The following is a 23,672-nucleotide window of genomic DNA, read 5'->3' as shown; positions in this document are numbered from 1 at the left end:
CCTTCACATTTACAACTCTCTAGAACAAGGCAGTCAGTGGAGTGCCCCTTGAGCCCAGTATTTGGCATGCAGGATGTTCTTCTTAAGAAAAACAGTGTAAAAAGATTTAGTTTTAAAACAAATTATTCAGTTCTTAGTCTGCTGCAGTTCTTGCCAAGGTTTCAAGTGCTGCCAAAGGCACAACAATACTTTAAGCTGTAATTCTGAAACCAGTAGTCCGTTATGACTTGAAATACCACACAGTTTTACTTGCACACGCACACATGCTGCCATAAGCAGTTTTGAGAAGATGTGCGTGTTCCAAAAGAGCAGAAAATGTAATCAGAAAATATCCTAGCACTTTTTTGTAGCAAGCTAAGCGTACTCAGATAGCTAAGTGACTAAGACTGTAATTCAGTGTACAGTAGTCTTTGCTTTAAATTTCAAACAGCATTCTCCAACATCCAAATGTATAACCTTAAAATTAAATACTAAAAAATGCTACAAAGTACAGTTATGGTTAAGTGGGTACCTGCTAGTGTCTGTTACACTTATGGATGCAAAAATCTATGCAGGATATCCCCATAGTTACATGCAGTAAGCTTCACCTTCCAAGCTAAACAATTTAATATTTTCATATTTCAGTCACTTGCCTGAAGCTTTGTTTTGTGTGTTTCAAGGGAAATTTGAGCAGCTACTCCTATGTAAATGGAGAATTTTAAAATAACAATATATATTACGCTGCAAAGTAATAATGATAATAGTTTTTATTTTATGGATAATTTCCCTCGGGGGGGGGGGGGGGGGAAGTCAAACACAACCCACAGTAAAACTCCACTCACATGCTCATTGTGTTTGAGTCTGGTTTTGAACTTGAACAGGAAGCTGGATTAGCTCTCCCACTGCAGATGTGCACCCAGTACTTGATCCAGGTCAAGACCAAGCTACCTGGGTGCCATGCCAGGTACACCATTCGTTTGTATTATGGGCTGAAAACGTGTTTCATCTCAACCCGCAGATGTCGGAGGCTGACTAAGTGGGTATTTTGACCTGCTTTTGAAGAACAGTTTGCTCAAAGCTGGGAAAATCCTGGCACTTGCTCTCTGGACAAGAGAGGAGAGAGCAAGGCTTTCTCCAAGGTATAAAAATTCAGGCTGAAACAAAGTGGGACTGAGATAAGGCTGAACAGGGTCTGAGCTTCACCAAATTTTCTGCCAGAAATAAGAAGCTAAAATTACTACCATGCTTCTTAACGATATCCAATATCCAACATCCAATAGAGTGGGAAAAGATTCAAAAGACAACGAAAACTGCTCAAAACAGAACAGAAAACAGCAATTAAGACAAATAAACCCCAGCTCTACATGGTCCAGTAATAGCAGATACCAACTTCAATGAATTAATTTTCTGCAACGCTATTGTGCCATTTTCTTATCCCAGACTAACCTCTGGGTTCTCAGCCAGTCTGCTGCCAGCAAATTACATCCAGATTGACCAGCTTGCCTTACTGAAATACATAGTAGGAAGTTCAATAAACACACAGGAAAACCCAACAACTTTCAAACCCTGAAATTTCAAATATAAATATGTATCCTGCAGGTTTCGCAAATACTTTGTGGGTTTTGGCAAATACTCTAATATGCCAGTTGCAAAGACTGTTCTGCTAACCTTTCTAGGGAATGAAGCTTTATAAACCAATAAACAGGCAACAGTTTTATCATCATATGAAAAGTCTTTAGATTGCATGAAGACAAAATGAAAAGTATTTAATAGTCATTGTTTCATAGAAAATACTCTGCAACATTTTAAGCAAAAATGCATAGGGATCAGGGGCATATAATTCTCAGTTCAAACACCTTGCTTGGTCCCTGCAGAAGAATTTTTGTGTTTTTTTTTTTAAATCCAAGTTTACAGTACTCTTTTCAGCCTGACTCAGGGGCAGCATACTGCTTTACTAAGAGAATTTTCATGCAACACAATCTTCATCATGGAAAATTTGATCTGTAAATTGTATAATGTGCCAAGAGGAGAATTCAAAGGAGCAGATGGCAGCTAAAATGAAGGATGTGGCATAAGAGGAGTCTCATGCACGGAGACACATTGCTTTAGCCTGGTATGTGTTTTTAATAATTTTTTAGTAACTTCAGAATAGGAAATACCCCACTATAAAGCTACATGGCATGAAGACAGGTATAGAAAAAAGAAGACGTTGAGTCCTGGTGCAAGAAAGGCAAAGTGTGTATTTCTAACTTAATAAAAAAGCATTTTCATTGCCCAGGTAAATTTTGGAGACTAGAACATGCTGCTTAAGGAATGGTTGACATACTAGTATTCACTTCTAACTTCTTTGACTGGGCAGAAATAAAAGAGGATCCTATTACCTTTGTAGCTAAGACTGGCTTTATATTTAACTTCAGTATAACCGGAATAAATATCTAAACATATCTGAATCCATTATTGTTTAATATTGAAAAATATACGTTGAAAAATATGTATGATATAGACTGTGGAAAAACAGTCAATCTCCAGCTTCAATAAAACACTGCTCTAAAAAATATGAACTTATCTAATGGTATCTACAGAGGCCATATTGAAGCTGGATCATTTCAAATTGAACACATTGTTCTGCCCTAAAATATGAGTGACAAAGAAGCTTTACTTTAAACCTGGCGCAGATTGAGCAAATTACTGTGACCTAGACTAGTTTTACTGAGCACATGAAGTTCTCTGCTGGCAACTGTATTTCAACGAACAGAAATGCCAAAGGAGAAACATGCTTAAATGTAAGTGTAAAACCAGATGTTTTTTCTCTCTCTCTCTGACATTAACATGTCACTTTGCTATATGCAGCGAAACAAGGCAAAGAGAGAACGCTGTAATATGAGGTAAAAAAATACACCTGGAGAGACATTTCTTTATTCCCAGAAATTCTATAGTTTTCCCCTTTATTTGTCATTGGTATACTATTTTAATTTTTCAGAAAATTATTAAAACGTGAGTAGTCAAGGCTTTTTCTCATGAGCAAGTGAAGATCACTTACTTTGATTTTTCTTTTCTCTTAATCAATAAAGCCGCTAGACGTCAAAAGTTTATCAGCTTCTAGAAATTCGCCCTTGTAAGAAGCATCTTCACAGCAGCCATCAGCCAGCACTGGTGCTCCTCCACACCTCTCAGTATTCATTAGTGTAGGAGTTAGGCCTATTGATTTTGAGCTGCTAGGGGTTTTTTTATGATTTTTTTTTTACATCCCAGGTACATGGATTTTCTGAAACCCACCTGAGTTCTACTTTCCCATACGCTCCTAAAAGCAGATTTACTCATTTTCTGCTCGCTTTCCATCTGAAGCAGAGTTCTGTGTTTTCTTTCAGAGGATGCTCAGCACCCTCTCCAGTGGCTGCATTTCAAAAGCAATCCCAACCAGCACCTCCTGCTGTGACAAATAAGAGCTGTCGGGCTCTGGTGAACTGTGTTGAAAATCGGTCCTTCATCTCTTTTGATTTCCCCTCTTCTGCGCTGCAAACAGATGGCAAAACCTCTCCTTGCATTACCCCCCTCCACTTCATGTTTGATGGAGTCTAAAGCACTTCTACATGCCCACATCTTCATTGCACGCCACAGCCCATCACAAAAATGAGGATTATTATACATATAATCTGTTCTCCTTGGCACTTGAGATGTTGCAAATGCTTTTTACTTGGTTGGTTCAGGTCAGAATAACATAAATCAACACTTTGATGCTTGTTTCTGGATTCAGTAATGCTTTGCGTTCTTCCTTAAAAAGGCATACAAAAATGCAGGATGCACAGACTGCTGTATGGTGGTCTGAACTAGTGAGTACAAGACCTGTAATCTTAACTCTTATCTGCTGATGTGGCACTTATGTTTGGGCTGTCAGAGTGCTCACCATTCTAGATTACAGACACTGGACAACGTGTAACCTTTTTTATATTTGTCTTACAGGACCAGAGATGCTGTGGAGTCTCCCTCCTTGGAGTTACCCAAAAGCCATCTTGACAAGGTCCTGGGCAACCAGATCTAGGTGGCCTTGCTTGATAAGGTGGGATTGGAGCAGAGGACCTCCAGAAGTCCCTTTACATCTCAACCCTGCTGTGATTCCGTGAATCACAATGCATTTAAAGAACAATTAACAGAAGGGCTTTGCAATGGGAGAGAAACAAAATGTATTTCTACAGTTACTCAATTTTTTCCTCCAAGTATTTCCCACCTTGCAATATCTCTTTAAATAGTGATCCAACATGCATTTCATGACATGTTGACTGTCATACCATCATTATTAAAATACATTACATTTAAAGGACTAACTACAATGACAGTGATGGAAAAATCCCTACAGCTTCCATAGTCTCCATCTCTACTGCTCAAGGTAAATACATTCAAATGCTCTAAGTGTACATTTCTGGGGATCTGGGAAGATGACTGGCAGATACATACATAACACAGAGGAACAACAGAGAAAAACTTGAGTAGAATGTGATTGATTTTCTTTACAGTTAAGTGCGCAAAGGAAAAAGAAATTACTAGCTTGTCTTCTCCATCACTAGTTGCTTTCTTCAGGACAGAACCTGGAGAATAATCTTTTGTTGTTTGTTGGTTTTGTGGTTTGTTTTTTTTTTTTTATATTCCCACCTAATGAAAACCTGTTAGTATATATTAAGCAGAAGTGAAAAATTTTATATTTGGGTGATCCTAAAACTTTCACACTTCTAGTGCAATACCTCATCTTAATTTCAACCCTTTTAAAAGACAAAAATAAAAACCTAACAATTTTAAAACACGCAGAATATTTTTTAAATTTTTCAAAAAGAGATATCAATAAACATTGTTTCACAAAAATAAATTAAATTCATTAATATATTTTCATTATTATTTTCCCAAGTTTTTAGGTCAAACCTTCTTCTATGAGTTTTTAGGTCAAAAATATAGGTGTTAGTTTTTAAAGTAAAATATTCCTTCTGAATTTAACCCACATTCATGAATCATTTGCATGGTCCCCATGGCATTTTCCAGCTAATATTCATCCAGAAAAAAGTTCAGGTTTTAAAGACGGGCAATCTAAATGCCCATAATGCTAACAGATGAAGCTTGGATGCACTGACAATTGCTCAGCTTTACACAGAATCATTAATGTCAACACGAAACGTTATCTAATACCAGTACCTAATTAACAAAGTAAACTTGAAATAACTTCACTGACCTAACTAAAAGGCCAAAAAGAATCCTGCAATATTTTACCAAACAAAACTAATTTTTTTCCCCTCTAGCTCCTTTTTTTCACTAGGAATTTTATGATCACTTCACCAAGCAGAAAACAAATCTCTTAAAGAAATTTGTTAGAATATTAAATTTTAAATTAAATCATGTATTTTAAAGTCTATGTTAATTACTATGTACTGCATTCTACGAGAAGTTTCTACATCAAAGATTATTATGACTAAATACAGGACATACTCAAGAAACAGACAAGAAAAAAGATAGTGGTCATGAAATATTCATCTGGTGAGCAAATTTTTCAGCTTCATAGATATTCCATGTTTTAACCTAGTGAATTTTAGCCATGACTCTGCATTAAAAGGACAAAATGACACATTATATATGCAAAAAAATTACACACACATGTATATACATACATACATACATGCCTTCCTGCTGTCGGCTGATAGATCAAAATATCCAGTTGCTATCTCCAGTCCAAACAGTCAATATTTCACTGAATTTCCTTCACTTATGCATCTTACTATTGTTTCTTTGCATCACACAAAGGTCTTTACAAGAGATCCATTTTATAAATGTGGAATAAATCAATCAAATACACATTTGTATTACCTTCCACTGGCTGTGCTTCTATTACTGTACTATCTTGCATTTTGAGAATTTTTTAAATGGCCCCACACATCAATAAGGGACAATTCAGACCTGTACAATGCAGGTAGAACTTTCACTGAAATCAGTGGAGTTTAGTCTAGCCAGAAAAAAATCTAAGCTTACAACTCCAGGCTAATTAATTCCTCTGTAATTAGGTCAAACTTTCCCAGCAGAAAGTGATCATGTAAATTTTGCTACCATTTTGCCATGACAAATGCACACCTCAATGAGTGAGGAGCTTCATGAGGTTCTAGCTGTTTTCCAGAATACATTATAGTGCAAAAAACTTCAGCCTTCACTCCACACATGGCATCACAAACCCAGGAAGGTCAGCAGTTTCACAGGTGTATAGTTGTGGTGGATCAAGGTGGTCAATCGGATAACAGGAGAGTGATTATTTTTTTCTTTATTTATTTTTTATACTGGCAGATTCTGTGCTCCTCAAGACAACCCAACTTAATGAGCCATCTTTTCCTTCAGGTAGTCTGATACCTGATTTATCAGGCAACTTAAAAAATGACAATCACTTCGGTGGATAGAGCAACTTGGTAAAAACTAAGGAACTGCAGATGTTGTTTGTTTCCTAATAACATTAAAGAGGAAACATGCTAATGGTAAATTCATGTTATCCATAACAATTGAACAGTAAACTGAACACGAGCAATCAAAACATGTTACATCTCCTTCATCTTCTAAAAGTCCTTTTGCCTCATCTTGAAGCCTTTAAAGGGTACGTCTTGTCTGTTTTCCATATAGTTTGTTCTGCACTGCATAATGACAATAGGGATGTTGGGTTTTTCACTTTATTCTTAAAGTCCAAATTGCTTTTCAAAAACACTGCTGATAGAAATCTTGCAAATCAATTACTTTTTTTTTACTTAACATAAACTTCCTTGTTTCATTTTTTCCTGTACGCTGTGTACATCTTCAAGCATGATATTCCATGAATATCTCAAATCATTTGGATTACCATTGTGGTTTGGGGTTTTGCTTCCAACTTATGATGCTAGGGGCACTAGTTGTTTAGTTTGTTCATTCCCCAGGTCTCCTGAACAAGATGTGAGGATGACCAAGTTTCTCATAAGCCTTTCTAAAGAATATCCTATACATGTTCTCTGGTCTGCACCACCTTTTTCAAGTATGAGACTGTCACCTACTGCTCTGTAGTAAAATTACCTTTATAGGTTGCCACCAAGTCATATCATTACCATAGGTTGTTTTTTCCATTATCTATTCAGTAAGAATGCTATTGCCATAATGCCAGTTGTACTTGATGTTACGTCAACCTAGGATACATCTGGACTCACAGAGAGTCCATGTTCAGGACACACTTTCCAAAAATGTGTTGAAGATGGTCAGAACAATCCAGAAGAACTTACTGTTTCCCATCCAGTTTTGTTCAAGGCACACTATGTTAGATAACAGGCAGTACTAATATTTGTTTTTAAATAACTACTGTAGTTGTCCAGGGTAAAAAGCAAAACCCTCAGCTTATCCCTGACACTAAAATGCTGATCAGTTTTGGTGTATTTCAAAACATTATGGGGTTTCATACTTCGCATCCTTTCACTCATCAACATTATTACTGGAATATTTATAAGAAACTATTTCTATATTCAGCTTCATTCTGTGTGCTCATCACACTGAATTAAACAACCTTACATGTTGTTTAAATGTACACACCCTCACCCTCCTCCTCTTTCAAGTCAGGACCACTGCTAATACTATACTCTGCCTTGTACAGCTTGCTGTATTGCAGTTGCCTATATGACAATGATTCTGCTGTATGACTGCATGTCAGATTAGTATCTTTCCTTGCTCCATCCTTTCTCATCAGCAATCTGTATTTATCCACTGATCAAACAATTATTTTGCTGTGTGTCATACAGTCCATTTTCCATAACCTCACCCAATCCTTTTTAATATTAGGAGTAAATATTACAGTAAATAAGACTCCTGGATATAAAGAAAAATAAATTAAAAAAAAAAAAATAGTTTGATTCTTCTTATAACACTGCTTATAACACTGCTTAAACAGATTAGGATTAAAGTACCCAGTTCTTGTGTCCACATTTCAGCAAAGACTTGAAAATATCAAAGAAATGTTACCAGAACAAGAAACACTGGAAATAATCAGAAATACGAGTCAGAAAGTTCAGTTACTCGGGTGATGGAAACACAGGGAAGCACCTGACCACTATTTACATATAGAAAATAAATCTGATACTGAAGACGTAACTATATATTGTACTACAATGGCAGTCAAGTAAATGGTCAGGAAAAAAAAATACCCTGAAATATGCATAATCAAAACAATGGCATTTTCCAGCTACTATTAGAGGAGAGACTGCCAGCTACACCAATTGGGTTTCTCTCACCTCATCAAATTCCATAATCTAAAAGCCACTCTTCTTTCTGTGTCTATTACATTTGAAAGCTTCCTGAGAAAAGCTTTAGTCTGACTCTTTGGACTTCATGCCACAATATTTGGGTGTGATGACACACCACGATATATAGGAGGTCATACTGTATTTTTTAATGGTCTGTTCTGGTCCAAACGCTGAAGAATCCTCAGGGGGGAAAAAAAAAAAAAAAAAGTACTGTGAATACTCTTCAGTTCTTTGGAAAATGTTCAAATCATCAGTTACTAAATGTACTCTTTTGTAAGCACAGTTACACAAATTGTGCATCATGATTTTGTTTACCTTACAATCCCATAAACTAAGCGCATTTTCCTACGTTCCCTGAAGCACGGCACCTGTATTCTCAGCTTCTCTGTCACCATTCTGCCCTGACAAAGGGTTTGAGGACCCTTCTCCAGGTTCTCCGTTCCTTTCTGTACTGCTAAATAGTGTAAATGTGTAGTCCTACAGATGACATAGTTCTACAGATTACACATGCTATTTAGTACTCAGCAAAACTCATTTTTCCTGAAGTCTCCCCTGAACTGTGGAAACAGTTCCTTCCCCTTCTCTTGTGCTACTACAGCTGCTTTGCTAAACTGTTATAATTCCTTTTAATCAAGCTCCCTTCATCACTTTGTTCTCACCAGGTAGGCTGTTGTCATTATGTGTCACTCTGGTTTTCTAGTAATAACATTTTCTTTGCTGCTTTAATTCTCACCAGACAGGCTGCTGTGTTCCGTGTTCCACACTCTGGGTAATAACATGAAAAAAATGCTGTGTTTGTAAAGCTAAATTGTCTCTTTCCTATGCAAATACAGTAGTGAAGACTATAAAAGTACAAAAGAACTAAATTTTTTAAGTCATACCCTCAAGTCCTATCTCCTTTCCCAGTCAACCAGCAGATTCCAGGAGTGCCTGTCCCACCAAACTAAGGGATTTCAGCACAGAAAATGTAGTTTTCTGCTTAGGTGGGCCAAAAGCACTTGGTAACATCACGTTTCACAGGACAATCAGCCCTACAGAGCTGAAGTAGACAAGAAAACTTTGCAAAGGAAGGCAAATGGTAGGCAACAAACAGGGCTGTGATTTAGGGATGACAAGTCAAAGAAGAACAGTGGAGCTACAATAGACTATTTTTGAATGCTCATGGCTCCTGAGAAACACGGATACAATACTGTTTGTTATAAAGTATGAAATCAAATTCAGTGGCATAATGAATTATAAAAAAAATTATCATTTAATTAAATTCTGATTAAGCCGATTATTGCAGTTTTAACACTTCTTTTTCTAAACAAGGGTCAGATATTTCTCTAAAAGTATTGCTATCAGTTTGATTTCAGCAAGGCCAGACAAGAACTGTGTAATTTAATTCTTTCTGTATTTAACTGAAAGATCCAGGAAAGAAATGCTTAACACATTCCAATTCTAAATGGTATCAAGACTCATAGCCTGCTAGTTTAATATTCATATTCCTTATTTTAGGAAACTTTATTTCATGGTCTTTGGAAATTCATATATTCAGTTGCAGTACTTGAAACATAATTATTCTATTTAATTTTGGATTGCTGATTCTTTGAAAGTACTCAGGTCCCTTCTTCCACCCTGAGAGCACGAGTGATGAACATACCAATATTTTAGAAGTATCCACAACTCACATTCAGATTGATATATTTAATTGCTTTGTTTATTCTGCATTGATCAAGGTCTGTTGTTTCAATATAACTAAGACTGATCCCAATGACACCACTAGTGAAGACGAAGTTAATCCACTGCTTACTTTTGTTGATGACTTAGGCTAATGTATTGTTTGGCTATGAGCTAACGACTTCTGCAGATGTTTCTTATTTCATGCCAGGAAAAGCAGAAGCTGAAATTAAATATTTTCTTTTTACGACCATTATAGTTCTCCTTATAAATTATAGCCCATTCAGTCATATTTTTGAATAAATCAACAACGCAGTTTTCCTATCTGCAAAAATTAATCATAGAGGACTAAATTCCAGCCTCATTAGATTGTTCATAACGAATAATGTAACTCACGATTAAAAAGTTGACCTGACTAAGAAAGAGATGAAAGTAATACAAATGTCTAATCAAGACATACTTCTCTCTCTCTCAGCTAGAGTACATTTGTACTTAAATACGTTGGCATGTCTCTGTATCATTTCAAAGCCTTACTGTCCTCCACCTCACACATGGAGAAACATAAGGCTGCAACAACTTCTCAGGACCTTTGCTCAGGTATATCCATGTAGCTAACGATCCCTACTAATGATGATAATGCTCTTTGCCACAGTAGGAATGTTATTAGTTTATACTATCTCAACAGCAGAAGGTAGTGGAAGGACTCATCTACCATGAAAACAGGGGGTTTATGTGCAGAACTAAACACAAAAAGTGGTTTTCAGTATCTGAAGATGATGTGGTTTGGGTTTTATGATGCCTTTTAAGTAACATCAATAATTAGACAAATATATATACTACACTGATCCCCAAAATACTGATATTTGTATGCACTGTACAAATATCAGTATTTATTCTCACTGAGAATCTGATTTTCACCTTGATAAAATGCAACCTACTGGTTTGTGCATGAACATCTTGGAACTGAACTTACACCCTTCCAAAACCTCTTAGCACTGCAACAAGTGAATAAACTAAGAAACAAGCATTTTTTAATGAATGCATATGTTACTATAATGTTGGAGAAGAACTGAACAGAAAATATCACAGTTCTCCTCTTCTGGTACATTTCTAATAATGTATTACCTTTTCCTTAGGTGCACCCCTTCTTGGCACTAACCTTTCATTGCATCTCATGGCATGCCATTTCTGGGATCAACAGGTCTCTGTCTTTGTCCTTCTGACACACTGTCAAAGCCCATAACTTTCACCACATCTTGGTGAAAAAACTTGGTGACACTCACTAGCGAAACACTCAATAGGAAACAGCATTTGGATGTTGCACCTCAGTAACTTTGCAGACACTTTCTTTGGCCTCCCAAGTGCAACCACAAAGTGTCTCTCTTCTGTCATTTCTCATGAAATGGGACAATGTGTTCAGCTGCCAGAGGCCACAAGACCAGTTCAGTAGCTAAGATAGGCTAATTTTGCTTACAACTTTAATCCTTTATGAGTTACAGCAAGGAATACAAGGATTTCATAGAATCATAGAATCACAGAATCGAATCATAGCATAGTTAAGGTTGGAAAGGACCTTAAGATCATCTAGTTCCAAACGCCCTGCCATGGGCAGCAACACCTCACATGTTGCCCAAGGCTCTACGCAGCCTGGCCTTGAACACTGCCAGGGACGGACATTTACCACTTCTTTGGGCAACATGTTCTAGTGCCTCACCACCCTCACAGTAAAGAACTTCCTTATATCTATCCTGAACTGCCACTGTTTAAGTTTAAACCCATTACCCCTTCTCCTGTCGCTACAGTCCCTGATGAAGAGTCCCTCTCCAGCATCCTTGTAGGCCCCCTTCAGATACTGGAAGGCTGCTATGAGCTCTCCACGCAGCTTCTCTTCTCCAGGCTGAACAGCCACAACTTTCTCAGCCTGTCTTTATAGAGGAGGTGCTCCAGCCCCTTATCATCATCGTGGCCTCCTCTGGGCTTGCTCCAACAGTTCCATGTCCTTTTTATGTTGAGGACATCAGAACTGCACACAGTGCTACAAGTGAGGTCTCACGAGAGCAGAGTAGAGGGGCAGGATCACCTCCTTCGACCTGCTTGTCATGCTTCTTTTGATGCAGGCCAGGATATGGTTGTTTTCTGGGCTGCGAGTGTACACCGAAGTCGGGTCATGTTCAGTTTCTCACTGACCAACACCCCCAAGTCCTTCTCCACAGGGCTGCTCTGAATCACTTCTCCACATAACCTGTAGCTGAAACAGTCCAGTTTAACACATGCATGCGCCTTCTTCCTGGTGAAATCAAACTTGAAGATAAGAAACATTTGCATGTAGGATTCCTAACATTTGAGAATTGGTTGGTTTGGTTAGTCTCAGCCTCTGTACCCTCCATTTTCTCTCACTGGATATGCAGTGCTCTCTTTGCCTGAGGTTCCATAGCAACACCTTTTTCATATGGCTGGATTGAACCTCTCCCACAAACAAAAAATTGCCTTGCAATGGGTGGTTTTTGTTTGTTTGTTTGCTTGTTTGGGTTTTTTTATAAAGCACATTCATGGTTTAAATAGCTAAATATCGCTATAAAGCTAATATTAATAAGCTAATATTAATAGCTATTAAGGCTAAATAGCCAACTCATTTAGCCTTAAATATGCATTTGAAGCTGGAGCTGTTTCAGACTGGGTTTGAAATGAGACCAGGGCACTGTCTGCAAATGTTCCTAAAGGTTAACATTACAGAAGTCAATGAAAAGACAGAAAGAAAAGAAAAAAAAAAATAAAAGAAGAAAGAATTCACAATTTGAATATAGACATTATCTTCAAAACTTGGCATTCTATCACATTATTTGTTCATATTTCACATGCATGTCATTATATCGCCTTTATTCTTTTTTCAAAACAAACCATTCATACCTCTTCTTCCGTTAATAGTCTCCAATAACTCCCTCAACATGTTTCCCATTGTTCATACTTTGAAAGGCTTAATAAACACATACTAGAAATTAGTCACACTGCACTTAGGAAAAAGAAAAAAAATCTTTTGTCTTTGAAAAATATATTTTGCATGAACTAGCTTCTAACTGGATGCAAACACCTTAGGAGACCTCTAACAGCTTACTGAATTGGCAGTGACGCAATTTAGGTTAAAATCTAGGCATTCTCTGAAACAGTGAAGAAAACAACAGCAAATATCTAAGATACTAGGGCAATACCTGACATACTGATTTGTCACAGACTCTCCTTATTAAGCAGAATTCATTCAATTCTGTCTAATGCTTTGTCTACTTTGTGCTGCCAATTCTTTTCCTTCCAGATTTAAACTTGAAGAGTGAAGCAATTTGCACAACATGGGCAGCATTCAACTTAGATACCTGCATGGATTAAGAGAAACTTAACTTCTGTCCTGTTTCTATTTACACCATAAAAGGCACCAGACTCTCTTAAGTACGTTTAGAAGAAAAACTAACTTTAATGCTGTTACCACAGCAGCAGCCTTTTGTTCCTCTCTAGTTTTTCCTACACCTGCAGCAACAAAGACTTGTTGAGCAAGCATAGTCAACAGAAGCCAAATAGTTATTGCTGTTCAAAAGTCATGAGGAACTACAAAACATACTGGCTGGAATTTAAGGAGAAGACTGGCATATACAGATCATAGAATCATAGAATCCCAGACTGGTTTGGGTTGGAAGGAACCTTAAAGCTCAGCCAGTTCCAACCCCTGCCACAGGCAGGGACACCTTCCCCTAGACCAGGTTGCTCCAAGCCCCGTCCAGCCTGGCCCTGAGCACCGCCAGGAGTGGGGCAGCCACAGCTTCTCTGGGCAACCTGTGCCAGGGCCTCACCACCCTCAAAGGGAAGAACTTCTGCCCAAGGTCCAGTACATTGGACTTACTTTCCCCCTGGAACACACACATTGCTCCAAACACCATCCTCCTGAGCGAGGGATGTTACACAGGATAAATAGTTGCAACCTGTACTTCTTTTTGGTGGGTAAAAAGGAATAACAAATGCATTACCCAGACGACAGTTACACACATTTCTGTTATCTGTTACACTATATGTTTCCATGGATGCACTGATGTACAGAGGGAGGGAAAGAGGTGTATATCAATTAAATGTTCAAGGCCAGGTTAGATGGGGCTTGGAGCAATCTGATCTAGTGGAAAGTGTCCCTGCCCGTGGCAGGGGGATTGGAATTAGATGAGCTTTAAGGCCCCTTTCACCCAAACCACTCTATGATTCTATGATTCCATGAAATCCAGTAGGTGAAGCAGCTCCATGCAGATTTGAAGTCTGAGCATTTGTGCTCCGTTCTCTATGTAGAAAATGCTTCCATGGCAATCTGAAATATTCCAGACTATTTTGACCACCCCGTAAATCTGTTAGGAAAAAGGAAGGGAGTAAGTGTAAGCCATCAGAGTTTTATACATATGTACAGATAAACAAAGAAAATTATATATGCATGTCTTGTACCCATACATTTGATAAAAACAATAAAACCTTACATACATTCATGCACATTTGAATTCGATATTTGTCGAAAGCATAGATCAGAAGAGTGGAACTATGCATATTTGCACCAATTACGCATGAAGAGATGCAAAAGCTGAACAGCATCATAAATACCCAAGAAGCTGAAGTGTGGCTCTGCCAAATCACGTAACTTGAATTCTAACTGCACTTTCTAGTTTCAGAGACAAAAAAAATCAAGATCATGTCCAAGTCAACCCCTCGTACATGCTTTTCTAGACTTCAGAACTGCCCGGTTTACAGTGGAATCAGTCCAGTGTGTAATTCAAAATGAAGATTGTATGGATGATGGGAGAGTTTGTACCTCAAATTAATATTCTAATATTATAGATACAATCAGAGAGGAATAGCTGAAAATATTAATTTTATTTTTTTTTTTAACATAAGAAATAATAAATTGACTGTCCTAACTCATGGTACAATGGCAATTCTCAAGCAGGTGTTCAGCTAAGTAATACATCTGAAATATTAATTCTGCAACTGTAATTTAGCAAGGAATCTCATGCCCTAATCATTTCAATCATTAATATTATATCATAAATATGACTTAGTTATTACTAATCATTTTACAGCATCACCAAATTGAGAAACCTTTACACCTGTGATACAACATGAAAAACTCCCAGCTTCATATAGTCAGCATTTCACTTAAATTCTTATAATCCATTCTGGGGCCAAATTGAAAAGAAAAATGGTGCCCAACTTGTCTTGCCATTAAACAGCTGAGGTGTGAAACCCCTCCTGAGTAACACCCAGTGCTACACCGGACTGGCAGTAATTTTCCCCATGTTGTGCCAAGATCCAACAGCTGTGGGTGCAGGTAAAGATGAGCATATGGCACATAGTGTCTTTTCACCCCCCAGAACAACTATCCCAGATAATTCACCAGGTAAATGAAGGAAAAGGAGAGGAATCAGTCAGTATCCTTCAGCCTTGTTAACAGCCAACATGAGCTGGTGCAGCTCAGGAATGTCCAGCTAAAGAGCAACAGATCCAAACAAAAAGCTGACCTTACCCTGACACAAGGTAAGGATGGTGAGACACCCTTCAGATGGCTCTTTATGCGCCAGCTGCAGCTGGGATATAGCAGCAACATTTCAATTCATTCATTATCCAGATTACCCCAACATCTCATTAACTTACACCTAAGGGTTATCAAATGGAAGTGTTTCTCTGAGAACTGAAAGGACATTTTTCTCCCCCTTATTTTCACTAATAATTTTCATGGAAGTTCAATAATGAACTTTGGTATTTGAAATTCTGATTCCAGTTTTATTGGATTATGTCGGATAATTCCCCTGTTTTCTTTACTCCTTGTAATAAAACCTGCATTTATTCAGTGGTCTAACAGGAAAAACTTTCAACCACAAACTTATTAGGAAACTCCTGTAATTACATCTATACTGAAAAAAACCACCAACAAATACACAAAAGAACCCAAACCAACAACAAACCAAAACAATTCAGAGCTAAAACATATAGTTATTTCCCTTACCCTGGTAAAATTCGATTCTGTCGGTGCTGAAAAAATTCACATCAAAATCTCACGTGGTGTATACCAGCACATTTCTTCCCCATTAAGAGTTGTGCCCACTTCTACCGACAGTTCTCAGCCTCTAACATGCTTAAGAACAACATATATTTGCTCCAGACAATGTTAGCTGTATATGTTCCAGTTTAAAATCTTAACAAGTCCAGTTAGTATTCTGGAACTAAACAGAGAAAATGGTAAGAGAGTGGAGTAGATACATTATTCTACACTGTTTTAAACACTTCAGAGAATTTTGCATCTGGAATGGAGTGCTGAACAGCAAAGATCAGATCTTGCACCCTTAAGCAAATATCTTAACAGAGATTTTATATAAAAAGGGAGTGAACATACAAAGGCATCAGATCACAAAGAGTTACAGAGTGAAAAAATTCTGAGCTACTAATAGCAACTTTTCCTAGTTAAAAAGATTAAATTCATTCAGAGAAACATTTGGGCTCTTTTCTGCTTTTGAGCATAAGGATATTTATTACTGGAGAAAAGAAAAAGAGTTTATGAACAACTGCATCTCTTTATAGTATCAAAAAAACCAACCCTAATTAATTATTTTAAATATAAGTAAACATACAAGGGGAGAAAAATGTAACTCCAAATCATGATGAATTTTGCTCTGCTTAAGCAAATATACAAATACTTTTGAAAAAAACATCTGGAAAATAACTTAGAAGGGAAAAGAAACAACAGTAATGTCCATCTGTCTCTGGGTTTCAATATTCATCTTTTGATTTTTCTTTCTTTTATTCTGGAACTGCACTGCATTTAGAACTTGCATTAACCTGAACACCACCAGGTTTTCCATCTGACTGTTTTTGTCTAAGAAGTCCAAAATCTTCTAATCTGAATCTCCTACGATTCCAGAATTACCATCTCATTAAAGACCAATTTGCCTTTCAGCTACGGCATCAGCTTCCTTCTGGCATTTTTATTTTAGTGAGCTGTTCCCATACTGTTGACTCACATCCTTCTTTATAAAAATGCAGGAGTACACTATATTCTGTAAAACAGGAACACAAACAGGAGCATTGCTTTAAGTACATTTATTTCTTAAGTCTAAATTTTATGAGAAATTAGGTTGTCTGGTCTCTTCAGAAACTTCAAACTACTCTATGTTAGCCAAGAAACTAAAGGAACAAGAAAGCGAGTCTGTAAAGCTACCACCCCACTTCTAGCAAAACAGAAGAGTTATTAACTCCTGAACCTTACTAATAATTCTCAATGATTGGTATATATTAAAAGTTTAACAAGTTCTGCAACTCTTTATTTCCTAAGAAGAGTCAGAAATAACATGCAGATCTCTGCTTTAATATTTAGCAAAGATAACGGCATACATACAAAAAATATCTAATAAAAGGAACTCTCTTAAGGGCACTAACAATCTACTAACAATTTTAAAAATAAAATAAGTATGGTTTACATGTTTTTAAACACAATTAAAAATAAAGTTTTCAAAAAAAAAGAAAAAAGTGGTGACAGACCCATTTTTAACACTTAGCTCTTCAAGGTTATATAGAACCAAGGAGTCCAGGACAGGGACACTGAATAACAAAGCTAACCTAATACAGAATTAAATAATAACATAATATTCAGTTGTAATTAATTGCATATGCCAAACAGCTTAGCAGCAATGTCAGCAAGTCTTACAGGCACCCGGACTACTTCATAAGTACTAATGGATGTGAAATGTGCATAAAGTTTATTCCATTTAAGGGTAGCATATAGCTGTAGGGTAATTCAGACCCTTCAACCATGCATAAAAATGGTAGCAAAAGGGATGGAAAACAGGATCGTGAGGCAGTCTTCCAGCTGCTTGGGTGGCTGCACCAAGGCAACAAGCAGTTTCTTGGGCAACTCCCATGTTAAGTAATAACCAGCTGCTATGACATTTTACAGCCAGGAAACAATGACAGCACAAAGACAGTTGGTGTCTGTCACGTTGTTGGGCACTCTGTCACAGGAAATAGTTCATCTGTCTGCAGACAAGTTATCACCAGTGAAATAAAATTTAATCCAAATTCCCTTAAAATTGCCTTGTGGAGACAGCATTCACTCCCAGAACATTGGCAGCATCATCTTCAGAAAACAAAAATGGAAAACAAATCAACCTTAGGTTCCTGGACGAAGTTCTGCTCACCTTATCTCATGACAGAGAAATACACTTAGCCCCCAGAACAGCATTTTCAGGTTGTGCCAGTGTAGCCTTTATTTATTTATCAAAAACTGAAAAGCATGCAGATTTAGGCTGTGACAGTTTCAATGAGACATCTGCAGCAGCAAGGCCACTGGCGTTGCCCCTCTCTCTGAGGTAGGTGTCCTTGAAGTACAACCAGCAGAAGCAAAACACACGAGCACTACTCAGCTGTCACAGACTGAAGGTTGTCAGTGTAACCCAGGCTGATGAATCACAGACACAGATGTACGATATGAAATACCTGGAGGGTCATAGTGCTTTCAAGTACTTCAGCTGTCAGCAGAAGAAATGCAGGCACAGCTGTCACATAAGAGATACTGTCACAGAACCTTCACTTTTGTGTATTTTCCTGATCAAACAGAATAAAAGACACTGCCATCTCTTCTCCAAGTCAGTGCTTTTCTGTATCTTTTACCTTCCTATTCTAACTCCCACAATTCCAAGGAAGAGATAGAAAATGTATCTATTTCAACAGTAATGTCTATTTATTGTTTTACTCTACCATGCATACTTTTATACCTTCTTTGGGATAATGTAAGAGCTTGGGCAACTTGCAGCTCTTCTGCTCCATCAAAAACAATAGGATGGCCTCTGACTCAATGAGCTCTATCAGATTTTCCTTTGCACTTTGATTTTATCCTTAAGTTTTCTTAAGATGGAGGCTTGACCTGACCTAACCTTTTGAATCTACCATTCATATTTACATTTACTCTGAGCCAAACGCACATCACAAAACTTCAGTACATTTGACTTGCTCTCTATGTACTCATATAATGATTAATTGCAACCTCCAGCTGGGTATTTGTTATAATTCAAACAAGTGACTACTTGTCGTGGTTTGAGCCCAGCCGGTAACTCAGAACCACACAGCCGCTCGCTCACTCCCCCCCTTCTTCCCCCCGCTCCCGGAGGGATGGGGAGGAGAATCGGAAGAATGTAACTCCCACGGGTTGAGATAAGAGCAGTCCCACAACTAAGGTATAATACAAACCACTACTGCTACCACCAATGATAATAATGATTAGTGAAATAACAAGGGGAGAGGACACAATTGCTCACCACCCGCTGACGGATACCCAGCCCGACCCGAGCAGTGATCTGGGCCTTCCGGGTAACTCCCTTCGGTTTATATACTGGGCATGACGTGCTGTGGTATGGAATATCCCTTTGGCTAGTTTGGGTCAGGTGTCCTGTCTCTGTTTCCTCCCGGCTTCCCCTCCTCCCTGGCAAAGCATGAGACTGAGAAAGTCCTTGGTTGGAATAAACATTACTTAGCAACAACTAAAAACATCCGTGTTGTCAGCGTTGTTCCCAGGCTGAAAGTTAAAAAACACAGCACTGCACCAGCTACTAAGAAGGAGAAAAATGACTGCTATAGCTGAACCCAGGACACTACTATGTGTTATTCCGGTTTCTCCTATACTGTTCCTGTAATTTCACTTGTTTAAGTAACTACTCTTTAGTCTGAACCTCAGCATACAACTATCAGAAACCAAGGTTTAAATGGTCATTGATCAGCAGAAGGATGTACAGAAATATCCAATTACATTGATCTTTGAGAAATGTGGGTAATTTTAAGTCACAACTATGATCTTTCTTTCTCTTTGTGAAGTATAGCACTGAACTTTTCTGCGTGATTATGTTCTGCAGGTACACTTGTCAGATACTGTTTTAACTGTTAATTAATTATGATAGCCATATCTGTGATATAGAGATAAGGTTAAGAAACCAATAATGAACAATGCAATGACCACAGCACTACACGATACGTTGCAGACACAGTCACTGGTTGGCCAGTCACAGACTATCAGGATACTCAAACAATTATTTCAGCATTTAAATTTGCACTTACCAACCTCCACAACATTAGAGCAATTGGGGTCTGAAAAGCCTTCGGGACACTCGCATGAGTAGAAGTCATCATTCAGCCCTGACAGACAGATGCCACCATTTTTGCATGGGTTGGAGTCACACGCATCCCCTGTGGAGTGAAAGAAAGAGAAGAGATTTCTTTACAAAACTCTCAAAGAGTTATGCACAAGCTACAAGTACGGCAAATGGCTGATAACCAAGAACAGAAAAAAATGACTAGCTTTATGTCCTTTGAACACCTTTTGGCTAATTCCATTTTGTATTTATTTAACAGTGCACCTCTGTGTAGTCATCTTTCCCTAGACTTTTACTTCACAAAATGTGAAACTCTCAGATGCACCGACAGCTACTTACTTGAAACGTAAAATTTAACAAAAAATATTTTTTTGTTTTCCCTCATTTGAAATCATTCAGGATATATACTTGGAATTTCCCTAGGATTTGATAAAACTGAATGGTGGTTTCAGTTCAGGCTATTGACTTATCACCTAGTTTGTAAACAGAGAACTGTGGCTGTGGTTACATCATCATGTGCTCCAGACTTACACACTTAAATCACTCAATGGCACAGATTTGATCCAGACCAGGCATTGGCATGCAGCCGTATTTCTGCTGAACACAGAGCATGGCATTCAGGCCAGCAGTGTGCTTCTATGTTGGCTTTATGCCATTCACACAAAGACCAATTATGTGTGATCCCAGGATGAAGTCTGACAGTACAGAGTAAAGCCACTAAAGTCTCTTGAGCAATTTTATTTTAACCCAGTCAATGATATTTGATCCGGAACCCTTTAACTGGAGCTGCTGTATGTTCACACAGTGCCTCAGGGAAGCTTTTACTATGACTTGTGACCCACCAACTCCATGGGAGGGATGGAGACTGAAGGACTTGAGTGGCCACAGTCCCTCCAGTGCTCTCTGACACTCTCCTTCATGTCCCAAGGAAGTATATAAAAGTCTCCCATAACTCATTTTGATTGCAGAATCAGAACAAATCAGTTAGAAACAGAGCCATGCTTTACTTCAAAACTATGTTATGAACTAGCTATGCTTCCAAACTCCCTGTGACACAGGGCAAGCACCGGTACAGTGGGTCACGTCAGCCTGCCTAAACAAGCAGGTTTCACTCATCTTTCAATTGCTCTTCGGTGATTTCACCTATTCAGTTAATTAGTGTCAAGGTGATCAAAAGCAGAAAGAGGCAAACTCTGAAAGATGCACCACAGGGCTGCTTCATACGGTCAGAACTTGAACGTGCCCCCAACATTACCAGCGCATACTACATATTATTGTGACTTCCTATCCACTATTATTCAAAACAGCCTTCAGGAGGTGATATCAGATAGAAGAGTGTCTGTTCAATTCTTGCAATTCCTCAGTTTTTAACACCCTTAAAGAAGAACCCCACCCTATCACAGTTCTATAAATACAAAGAAATACAGGATTGCATCATGTCCCCAACAGAATAACTGGAAGCAATCCTAAAGAATGCCCTAGGCTTTGGTCAATTTCAATTTAACATTTTTTTCTCAGCTAATTAAATATATATTTCTCTACATTAATATTTATGTCAAGCTTCATCTCGTAAGATGGATCTGTGCTCTCTATTGCTCAGTATTGGTTTTAGAAACAGTAAAAGTTTGTATATTATACAAATGTAACTTAAAGCAACATGCAGGTAGGTAAATATTAAAAAATAAGTACGTTTTTGTGTGTGTGTGTGTGATTTTTAAATTGAAAAGTTGCCAGCATTTTCCCATGTAGTTGTAAAGGGTTACAGAAATCCACTTGTTTATGTCAGACATTATAACGCGTTTTTGACAACAGTATTGGCGATGAACCTCAAATTGTTTTAAATGCCTTTCTGGTGTACAGACTTCAGATTAGTGCCTGGTGTGATAATTCCAATCTAACAATCACTTAAGAAATTTAACTCATGTACAAAACTGCCTTTATGAATTCTGCGCACCAGTTGCAAAAAACTTTAGTTGTGGGTTAGTTTGCTGGATTATTTTTAATTTTATTTAATTTTATTTAACACAAAGAATTGTCATGTGTCTACATACTTGGTTTAAACAGTTTGGTCTTGAAGATTGTCCAGGTGACAGAGAGGCTGAGCTACTTGAAAAGACTCAACAACATAGGACATTATCTGTCTAATAACTAGACATTATGTCTCTTCTTAACTGAACCTAAGTAAGTAAGTCAAGACTTCTCATTTTCAGTGCTTGCTGCCTTTTCGGGGTAGCAAATGATGCTTGATTTTTTTACTTCATGGGTCTTAGGCATTTGGTTGTGAAAGAACAACTACCATTAACTGAATGCTCTGACAACTGTATTCCCATACTTCACATTAAATTTATAAATTATACAGCATCTGGAGCAGGAACACTTATGAAAATCCACAGAGGTATTATTAAAATGAGAGGGGACAGTTTTGCTACATGTTTCCTGATTCAGTGTTCTTATTTCAATTGTGCAACAGAAGAATGAAAAAGCTAAGTAAAAAGGCAAAATACTGATTTCATTTGTAAGTTTTGTATTGACTAACAAGCAGAACCATTCCCACTTTTCCATTATGTTTCCAGAAACTGAAGTCTCCTACTATAACTAAACTGTGCGGTTTTCATTTGTCTGAAAATTCGTGTTGGCTTTTTCAGTCCGAATTAACGTGACCTGACCTACAGTTTGTGACTAATAAAGCAGATGCTATCCTCTAGCAGTAGTCATTTATTTCCATGTTCAGGAAATAGCTTCACTAAGTGCTCTTCTGACCCACCACCTTGGCCCAAATTCTTCTGCCAGTCACTGGTGTATATTTTTAATATAACCAAACCAAACCAAACCAACCCAACCCAAAAAAAACCCAAACAAAACCCAAAACCAAACAAAAAACCCCAAACAAACAAAAAAACCAACAAACTAAAAAAATACCCTAGCCTGTTTCATTCATGCAATGATAAAAAGGGTTAAAGAGGAAAAATCCATACTTTGAACTTGAACAATAGTTAAAATAATACCATAGTATGATGGCACATATGATGCAGTCAGAGAAATAAGCAACTGCACAGACATAAGCGAGCAATAATTCTACTTACGACTAGATATCAGGCTGTGCAAATTTGCATACTTACATTAGTAAAACTCACTTAAAATGTTAGCACCCTTATTTATGGCTTAGTGTGTGTGAAATTGTGCACAACAGAAAAAAAAAATCACCTTTGAATCAACAATATTTCCCTCAATTTACATTTTGTTCCTCTAAAGAAGCCATTCATGTTGAAATATTGAAGTCTAATTTGTTACACGTTCTAGTGAGTTTGATGAACAGAATCTTATTTTAAAGGCTATGTTCTTAATAAGAAAAACTTATATGTGTGTGTTTTGTCTTAACACAACTGATTAAGGGATTTGTTACCACTAAAATACTGTGCTACTTATGACACAACTTTTAAAAACAACAGTAGTTTTAGAACTTAACTTTAGTCATGGTGAATGGAAGAGTAAAATAAACACAAAGAACGAACTACAGCCTTTACAGTAACTCTTACAGAATGGTGCTCTGTGCTGCAGACTTTCAATAGTGGTAGTTTGTGATAGGCTGTTTGTGCAACAGACTGTGCAATTT

At 37.7% G+C, this 23,672-nt stretch overlaps 1 protein-coding gene across 2 annotated transcripts in view; it reads right to left on the bottom strand.

Annotated features, from left to right (window-relative positions):
* EDIL3 (EGF like repeats and discoidin domains 3) overlaps positions 1-23,672 on the bottom strand; it is a 261,821-nt gene that overhangs the window by 161,308 nt on the left and 76,841 nt on the right. For both annotated transcript variants that reach the window (XM_030469925.1, XM_030469926.1), the window contains exon 2: positions 20,025-20,153. In XM_030469925.1, the coding sequence (XP_030325785.1) occupies positions 20,025-20,153 (129 nt within the window). The remainder of the gene's footprint in view (positions 1-20,024; positions 20,154-23,672) is intronic.

This window comes from Strigops habroptila, chromosome Z (assembly GCF_004027225.2).
Source record: "Strigops habroptila isolate Jane chromosome Z, bStrHab1.2.pri, whole genome shotgun sequence".
Classification (NCBI taxonomy): Eukaryota; Metazoa; Chordata; class Aves; order Psittaciformes; family Psittacidae; genus Strigops; species Strigops habroptila.
Note: the sequence above shows the minus strand (reverse complement) of the source record. Positions and strands in the feature narration are given on the sequence as shown.